At 40.5% G+C, this 9,923-nt stretch overlaps 1 protein-coding gene across 1 annotated transcript in view; it reads right to left on the bottom strand.

The window, feature by feature from the left end:
* The window catches only part of LOC119912627 (coxsackievirus and adenovirus receptor homolog), a gene marked incomplete in the record, with an annotated part of 333,023 nt that overhangs the window by 1,915 nt on the left and 321,185 nt on the right, over nt 1-9,923 (bottom strand). The window contains 4 exon segments of the mRNA XM_038731906.1: nt 5,024-5,359; nt 6,086-6,415; nt 7,954-8,052; nt 8,134-8,467. Coding sequence (XP_038587834.1) covers nt 5,024-5,359; nt 6,086-6,415; nt 7,954-8,052; nt 8,134-8,467 — 1,099 coding nt within the window.

Here is a 9,923-nt window from a genome sequence, read left to right as displayed (position 1 = left end):
TGCTGATCGCCTGAGTTAGCCTCTGGTAGCCGTCTCCCGGCATCTCCTGAGCAGCCGGGAAGGGGTGGCTGGGTGACTGTCCGAAGGAGGAATAGTCGTAAGCATTCAAAGCCCACGGGGCACCATCAACCTGTTCACGTTTCTAACAGATTTTCCCCACTCAGCGACACACCCGCTGAGAAACCAACTCTGATCATTGGCTACTCCATTTTAGTTAGGGAAGCCAGCGGCCATAGTTAAGGCCAATCGGAGGTCACTAAGATTAATGTTGAGTCGGTGTGTACATATGCAAAAACAATGTTGGACACCGTAGTTTTCTCTGGACCCCTGCCAAATCTGACCAGTGATGACATGTAGAGCTTCAATGTCATAAAAATTATTTAAATCAAAGGTAAACAGAAGAGGAGCTGTGCATTAAATCCATATAAAAATTAGAACAACAATATCAACAATAAATATAAAAAATAAAAAATAGGATAATTAAATGTGAACTCATTAAACATCAGATCTCTCTCTTCTAAAGGTGTACTAGTAAATGAACTAATATCAGATTATGATATTGATTTATTTTGTCTTACTGAAACCTGGCTGGGTGATGGAGAATATGTTAGCCTAAATGAATCCACCCCTCCCAGTCATATTAATACTCACACTCCTCGAGGCACAGGCCGAGGAGGTGGAGTTGCAGCTATCTTCGACTCTAGCCTACTAATCAGCTCTAAACCGAAACTAAATTATAACTCATTTGAAAGCCTTGTTCTTAGTCTTTCACATCCAAGTTGGAAATCACTGCAACCAATTTGTTATAGTGTACCGAGCACCTGGCCCGTATTCTGAATTCTTATCTGAATTTGAGTTTTTGTCAACTTTAGTCCTTAAAACGGACAAAGTTATTATTGTAGGGGATTTTAATACTCATGTGGACGTAGAGAATGACAGCTTTAGAACTGCGTTTATCTCTCTATTAGATTCAATTGGCTTCTCTTAAAGTGTTCATAAACCGACTCACTGTTATAACCACACCCTCGACCTTGTTCTGGTATATGGTATTGAAATATATAGTATATAATAGTTTTCCCACAGAATCCCTCTTTATCTGACCACTGTTGGATAACTTTTGAGTTTGTATTGCTGAACTACACGCCATTGGTCAAACATTTCTATACTAGATGTCTGTCTGATAGTGCTGTAGCTAAATTTAAGGATGCGATTCCATCTCTGTTTATTGTCCAGTGGATATTCAGCAGCAAATGTAAATGCTCCATATTTGTATAGCACCTTTCTAGTCTTTTCGACCACTCAAAGCGCTTTTACACTACATCTGCAGTCATACACTGAGCCTAAGTGCTCAAACGGAAACTAACATTCACACTCATTCATACACTGGCGGAATAACCCCTTCGACACACAACCAGGGGATTGAACCGCCATCTTTTCGATTAACGGCCAACCCGCTCTACCTCCTGAGCCACAGCCGCCCCAAATCAGTGAGTCAGTAAGTTACAGAAACAGTTATCTTTGTGAGATTTATTAAAGAGAAAAAAAACAGGAGTACTCAAACTATTCAGATAGCTCACACACCTGTCGTCGGTTTGGAGCATCTGCCAGAGGAAGGGAAAATTAAAACACTGAAGGAGGGAGATCACAGAAAAGAAGTTCTCAGCCTGGACGTTCTCTCAGGAACAGAGAACGCATAAGACAAAACAATTTCATTAAAGCTAAAAAAATGTATTTTTTTTAAATGAGACAAATATATTAACTCAACAACATTTTTACTTTTCTACAAAATAATCAGTTCACACAGAGACCACGGTCTTCTTTAGTATTCACTAGGTTTATCACAGGAGCAGCGACAGCAAAGCAAACTATGCCACAATGTGCATGTTTTCTATTCTACTAGTTTCAAGTATTATTTTTGGCATAGTTTCATTAATAATTTGTTTATTTTTCACAAGGCAATAAATCGTTTCAATTCTTTTGGTGTTATTGGAATACATAATACTTCACATAACTGTGGCATTGGGCTGCATGCATAATTAAAATAAATGTTATTTAAATATTTTTACTTTTTGTTTCACAAGCAAGATGCCAAATGAGTAAAGATAACCTTCAGCTTCACACAGCCAAGCCACAGAATACTGAATTACCTGAATACATTAATGTATTGATAAAATACAAACACTTTCTTATTGTTGCTGTTACATTACATTTAACACACACACACAGACTTAGTTTCACATTTGAGGTGATATGCTTTAGTTATTTTCTTTACCTTATTTACCTGCAGTGACTTGTCAAATGTGTGCAAATTGGCGCATTTTAATGAGTTAACACCTAATTTGCATATCAATGTGACGATTGTGATGACGTTATTAGACACAAATGTTACTGTGTTCACCTGTAGTGTCTCCATCAGTACATTAGGTTGTAAGGCCATGAGATATTGCCTTAGCTAAACTTCAGCTAAATTATTACATTAGCTCAGCTCATGAGTCATGCATCAGCAAGACATAGGCCTATACTGTCTTTTGTTTAATTAGCGGTAAACTCGAGGCACTGGTAGTTTAGTCTTTTGTTCATCACCACTCACCTCCACACAAGCCAAGAAAGACACAGCTGGGAGAGAAGCTGGAGGGGCTGGAGGGGAGAGAGAGTGCACTGTATATGAATTTCAATTTATTTGCTTGTTTAATGTTTAATTTAGTAGAGTTATTTTTCTAATAGCTTTCTAAGTTGTATTTCTGCTGATTGTTTTGTTTTTATGTTTCATGTTGACTTTTGAAGGTTTGAACTGACCCATTTAAAGGACAATTTAGTTCATTTTGTGTTTAATTTAGAGGGGAGATATACATGTTGAGTTCCTGGTGAGTTGTTGGAGCGCAGGCTGCGAACTGGAATGAATGTGAGTGGATGAATCTTGTTTTACATAACGCTGGTTTTGACCTCCTGTAAAATTGTTTGCAGAGACCGATGTGTCAGCAGTTTTCTGCACTGAAAGCCAGAATGTTGAAATGGGGGCGGCTGTTCTTAAATCCACAACTGCTCCAGTGTGGAAGAACAAGAAGACAAGACGGGCGAACAGCTAAAACCAGCCAAAATCAGAGAAAGTTTTTTCACAAAATGGGCCTTTCATAGGAAGTCTCCTGCACAACTCTGAGGGAAATCAAAAGTACCATTATGCTGATTATTATGTAAGATTTACAGAATAGGCATGCATTCTACTGTATAAAAGTAAAAAGTTATTTTGATTGTCCTTGACCGTACTTTACTTTTGTTTTCACAGACTGCCCACCTTATAATGAGGTGGTCACATCCATTTGGGCTCCTAATTCAGACGGTGTGGATCATGAGGCCATTGAGTGTAAGTAGCAAACTTTTACTGTGATGTTTTATTTTATTTTTTTTGTACTGTGGCTATGCTATTTATTTATAATACCAAAGGTTGTTTTCCAGCTGTTTGTAAGACCCACTGTGAGAAATCACAGCTGCAACATCATTCACGCAGGAACTTCGTGAATGAAACTTCACGTACAGTCAACCAGTTGCTGGTGCGACAGACTTTAAGAGTTTTGCCCGGTGATGATTGAGTAGGAAGCAGGTAAGATTTTTTGGTTCGGATTCATTGTTGGTCAATCGTATCAACAGTATTTTTCAGTGAAATGTATTTTTTCCTCCAGGTTGTGAGACTTTAGAACTCATCATTCATCATGAATTCATCAGCACGGCTCTGTGAAACATGGTTTATACTTTATTACTTTATTAGGGCCTGAGCACTAAACGTGCAAGATCCCTATTGAAACGGAAGGGATTTTTTCCCCTGCAAAGTAACCTCAATTTTGGGGGCCTAAACATACTCGAAAACTCAGCAAATGTTACACATAATTCAGACGCGGCAACATTTTTTGTATTTTATTGGTTTCGCACATGGGCGTGACACAATGGCTCGCTAGTGCCCCCTATAGAGCAGCCCCCAGACAAAGTTTCACCTACATGTATGAAATTTCTGTGGCACATGTATCATTTCCAGATGTACCAGCTTGGGAGAGCAATGATTAATGCATTGTGTTACAGTCATGCTTACAGTGTGCATTGCAGTGATCACTTCTCTTTCTAGCAAAGTCATTTTCCTCAGAATCTATTTTATCTCCATATCTAGGTCCAAGTCCTGCTGGGGTTTTTGGTGATATTTTATTTTGTCAATAATTATCAAGTGTGTGCAGTTCAGACATCTGACAGTTTGTAAAACACTTATATGTTAACACAAAATAGTGTTAAAATATTTTTCTCATCTTGTTCCCATGAACACAGAATTGTGCATCATCACATCTCGTGAGTCAAGTGTATTGTCACGCCCATAATCTAAGCCCTTATGTCCCCACCACTTTTCAACACAGTTAGTTTTTCGATAGGCTTACATAGGTAACTTATAGATGTGGAAATACCATTAAAGGAGATTTGTGTTTTTATTGTATTTGCTGTGAATTGGCGCTACATAATTACAGTTGAATTGTTATTATGTTGATTAGGCTATTGTTGTAATTAATACATTTGCTGAGTGTCATATTTACATCCACTGCTCACTTTTAATGTATGACATAACGTTGTAACATATATAATTATATAATTATTATTATAATTTTGACAGTTTCAGTTAAGAGCAGTGATATGTTTAGCTACTTACTTCATCAGTCGCCCCTCTATTGTTTGCTGTGCCCTTGTTACTTTTTGTCATCGTTAACCTTCCTTTGCTGTAAAGTATGCTGCACACGTCTTTTCCATTTCAGCATCAATGAATCTGTGAGCGACTATGTGGTCTCGTGAAGAAATCTGTTGAAGCACATTTATCTCAATTACTTACACCTGGCTTGACATAGTCGCTCCTCCTGAGCCTGGTTTGGCCTTTGTGAAACTGATAAAGCCAGGACAATAACTGCCAAGGACTAGTGGGAGTCAAGGCAGTTTACAGGGACCAAAATCACGCTTTTCATGCAGTGGGAGGTCTGACCTCAGTCTGCATACTGACCTTTGACCCTGAGATGAACAGTTTTCCCTCTCTGGATGTTTCCGTCACTGTTGAAGACATTGCACCTGTATCGTCCTCTGTCTCTGACTGTGGGGGATTTCAGGGTCAGACTGAGGTCTCCAGTTCTCAGCAGGTCTTCCTTCATCTCTGTTCGGTTTCTGTAAACCTGGTCCTGTTGGTCAGGCTGGTCAGAGCCGTTCTGATACACGTGGACTGTCTTTTTGGCTTGGGGTTCAAAGTGTCTCCACCTCACTCTAATGTCCTGAGGCAGGTTCTCTGTGGTCTTGCAGGGCAGCAGGACAGACTCCGCCCCCTCCTCCACCTCCACCTGACAGACTGAGAGGACAACAAAGCAGAACATGAGCTGCACAGACAGCAGCAGCAGTTTGAATAACTTTATTGACAGAAGCAGATGAGAGCAGCAGCTAACAGGGGACAGAAACACAGGAAGCTGTTGGAGATGATCAGAGTCTTGATGCTGCTGGGATTGTTTTGTCCATGTGCTGCTTCACAGTAATGTCTCCTGTCAGTGTTGAGCTGCTGGACTTTTACATTTCTGGATCTAAAGCTGAACTTTGAAGAGAAGAAGCTTTCAAATGTTTTCATCTCTGTTCTGTAAATGAATCTCAGCTCCACATGTTCAACATCAGTCCAGAACACCGAGACACACAAACATCTGATCTGGATCTGATCCCAAACTGCTCTTCCTGCTTCATCAATATTTGGCCTTTTCTTCTGCCGACTCTGAGCCCACTTTTCTTTCCAAACGGCTTCAACATGATGTGAAGAGAACTGAGCATCAATCTTTCATTGATCCAAACTATTAAAGCTGCATTTCTTTGTTCTGAGTGATCAACACATTTGGTTTCTTTCAGCTTTCTTCTTGATCAATACTGGAAATCAATAACTTATTGATCTCATTCTTTCCATCCATGGAAATGATCTCCTGGATTATTCTGGTTTCCTAGTATGATGTCATTTCCTCTTTTGACTGATACATTGTGAATGTGAAATGTTGTAGCTGATCAATATATGTCTCTCACCTGTATCTACACCACTGACCTTTGACTTCGAGCTCCACTTGTTTCTCCATCAGGATGTGTCTCTCCCTGCTGTAGACGGTGCAGGTGTAGGTGTTACTGTCTTGTTTGGGGTATTTCAGGGTCAGACTGAGGTCTCCAGGTCTCTGCAGGTTTCTCTTCATCTCTGTTCGGTCTCTGTAAAGATCGTCCTGTTCTTCAGGCTGGTCAGAGCCGTTCTTATATACGTGGACCTTCCTGTTGAAGACTGAACTGTCCCTCCACTCCACTGTTACGTCTTCAGGCAGGTGAACTGTGGTTTTGCAGGGCAGCAGGACAGACTCCACCCCCTCCTCCACCTCCACCTGGTAGACTGAGAGGACAACAAAGCACAACATCAGCTGTACAGACAGCAGCAGGAACTCTGAAATATGTCCCATTGTTCCATCTAACAGAGACAGTGTTGTCTTTGGTGTCTCTACAATCAACAGCACAACTGACTGTTTATTAAATCACTGAGTATTATTGTCAGATGGACTCAATCAAATCTTTATTAAAGTTAGAATCTGAAGGTTTTCATTAAATAAATGTCTGTTCAGTCACTGTCTATCGTCTAATAAGGTAACACAGTGCTGACTGAGCCTGTGGCCCACTGATCAAAGTACTGCAGTATTTACAATCTGCAGTATTACCAAGTGAAAAACTGCAGTATTAAGTTGCTGCTAATGCAAAGCGAACATTTCCTGCTGCTGCAGCTTCACATTAAAAGCATTTAACTGGTGAAACACTTATTGACTTTTACTTTGAAGTAGTCAGGAAATGCTATGTGTTTGTCAATGAGATTAGCACTGACACTATCATCAACGCATCTACAAAACAAGAAGAAAAGAGTCCGGAGAAGCCACATTGAGCTGTTAGATAAAGAGCTGCAGGCGACAGGCTGCACACCGAGCTAACCAGCTCCTCTCACTGGGCCCTGCTCAGACAGCGTGACATATAGCAATATGACTGTGAGTGAATGTTGGCATATGGATGTATAAATGTGGGACTGTCAAATTTGGTACAGATGTGAGCATGTAGTTTCAACAACTTCCTGCTTTGTGGCGAATCACTGAAATTCCACTCTACACCACGGACTTCCCCGGTCAACCAAAACTCACCATTTGTACAACATGTGATCATTGATGGGATAAGATTGCACAGCAAAAATTTCTAGACTAAACTAATTCCTAGGATAAGTTTAAGTGCCGAGTGTGTAAATCGCCACTTTCTTCGTTTTGGTTTTTGACCCTCTTGGTGTGTGTTCAAAGTTTTCAAGAACGTTAAGGCCGTCAATAATGAAATGTATTCACAGAACCTTCTTCAGTTGAGTGTTGAAGTCAACATGCCATTCCCTGGATTTGAACCACCAACCTTGAGGATGGCAGGGAAAGCACTAAACCACAGCGCTGCTCAGACACGCTGGTACACTGCTGATTTTGACTTTCTCTATTTGCTGTGGTTTTCATGTACATGAAATGCCTCTAAAGCACCAACAGAGGGCGCTCAATGACCAAACATTCCTGGCACACCAGTGTAAATAAATACTGTAAATAATAAAGAGGGAAGAGAACGAAAGTGTGAGAGCTACAGCTCTCACAGTAATAAAGAGCTACTACAGCTCTCACAGTAATAAAGAGCTACTACAGCTCTCACACTAAATAAATAATAAATAGTGAAAATAACTAACTCTTCCAAGCTTTTTCCAAGCTAATGTAGCTGTCATACATTGAGGCTGTCATCACATTGACGTGGGTGTGGTTTAATCTAATCTAATTCAATATCACTGAAGCAACTGAGACTATTTTCTACATCTACAGATTCCACTGTCACAGGGGTTCAGTTGTTTTAAGTGTAGTAGTCATAACATACCTGACATGAAATACTGCCGGAAATGTACCAAAAGACACCCAGCAACAACCAGGAGAACCAGGAGAACCAGGAGAACTTTGGCCCAGGATGGAAATCGTTCTGTGGGAACCAGAAACATAAAGAACATGACCTCTGACCTCTGACCTGTATCTACAGCAGCTGTTAGGGTTTGTTGCTGACCTTTGACCTGCAGCTGTATCTCTGTCACTCTCCATTGTCCTCCTGCTGCTCTGACGGTGCAGGTGTAGCTGCCGCTGTCAGAGAGCTGGAGTTTTGTTAGGTTAAGGCTGAGGTCTCCAGTTTCCAGAGCGTCAGTCATCATGGATGTTCGGCCGCTGTAAAGCTGGTTTTGGTCTTTAAGTTCATCACCTTCCTGCTGACGCTGGTGGACGGTTGGAGGATCAAGATCGTAGCGGCTCCACACCGCTGTGGGGTCGTCCAGGTCAAAGGTGAGAAACTCACAGGGCAGCAGGACAAACTCCTCCCCCTCATACAGCTCCACAGCTGAGGCATGCTGGGAAACTGTGAGGTCACACAGATAACTATGAGTCACAAACATATTTTCCAATCTGTAAACATAAATCATGATCTACAAATAGGAATCATCGACCTGTAGTTTTCTGAAACCAGAACTTGAATCCATGCAAAATGATTTGTCTGCATGTGAGGGTCATGTTCTACTGGTAGACTGTTTTGCAATTTTTCACAGAATTCTGACACTACTCTTTCTCTGTTTAAAAAAAAAATCAACAATTTGCAAACTCAATTTACCACACTAACTTGTATTTTGATTTTGAAGATTAGATGTCATTTAGCTGATGCTTTTATCCAAAGCAATTTTTTGGGGTCATTATCTGTCAGAGGTTGCACGCCTCTGGAGCAAGTAGGGGTTAAATGTCTTGCTCAGGGACATAATGATGGATGTCGCCACCCGTTTATTTTCAAACCACTGTTCTAAGACATTCGTACAAATTCTGTGAAAAGCTCAGAATTCAAGTGTCAAATCTGTGTTTGTGGATCACTTTGTATTTGTCTACAAATCATTTTTACAATGGTTTACCACAGAGAGTGTGACTAAGATGCACAAACAAGCAGTGGATGGTTTTACATTAGATGCTTTGACAGAGACGCAAAGAAATCCCAGAAGTCAATTAGGGTGGGCTCTGTATGGTCATCAACAATAACTGGGCAACAAACTTCAAGGTGAGAGAGACTGAGTGCTGTTAGCACTGTGCAGGCCCATAGCCATGGGAGGGCTTCTGTGGTCAGGGCCCACCCAAGTGACAGCTAGTGCCAGCCCATTGGCTCCACCAGTTACCCAGACTTTTTTTAGGCTATTTTAATTAGTTTTATTACTCTTGTTATCTTCGCTCTTCTCCTGCAGTGCTTGTCCTAGAAACTTTGTTTCAACTTCAAATTGTACATCTTGGCGTTTTTAATTTGTATCTTTGTCTTTCTAAAAGCAATCAATGTCATGTGATTGTCAGTGTTTCTTTAAAATAGTTGATAGCTCTACATATTTTATTCGACAGTGGATTGGACCTCAAATAAAATATATAAGCTAAACAGTGGTGTGCCATCAGTATTTAACCAGTCTATCTCAGTAGTACAGTGGATAAGTTCAAATTAAGGGTTCAAATCCTGGTCACAGTATGTTAAATCCAATAGTGAAGTAAGGAAATTTTCTCACAGTACATCTCATTGTTTGAACTTTGAACACATGCCAGGAGGGTCAACAACCAACGGGAAGTCTGCCATTTTGGATTTAATTGTCACATTTGGCGATTTACACACTGCGCACTTTAATGAACTCTTTCAAATTTTTGCTGTATGTCTTATCCTATCAATGATTACACATTGTACAAATGAATACACATCCATATGCCATCTTTCACTGGAAGTTATAGTGCCATGCTTCATGCTGTGATATGTTGGCAATATCAATGTCAAAACTGTCCCAGAAAAGCCTT

The sequence above is a fragment of the Micropterus salmoides genome, unplaced genomic scaffold, assembly GCF_014851395.1.
Source record: "Micropterus salmoides isolate LMB-PRFRI ecotype aquatic unplaced genomic scaffold, ASM1485139v1 Ms_hic_scaffold_2, whole genome shotgun sequence".
Taxonomy (NCBI): Eukaryota; Metazoa; Chordata; class Actinopteri; order Centrarchiformes; family Centrarchidae; genus Micropterus; species Micropterus salmoides.
Note: the sequence above shows the minus strand (reverse complement) of the source record. Positions and strands in the feature narration are given on the sequence as shown.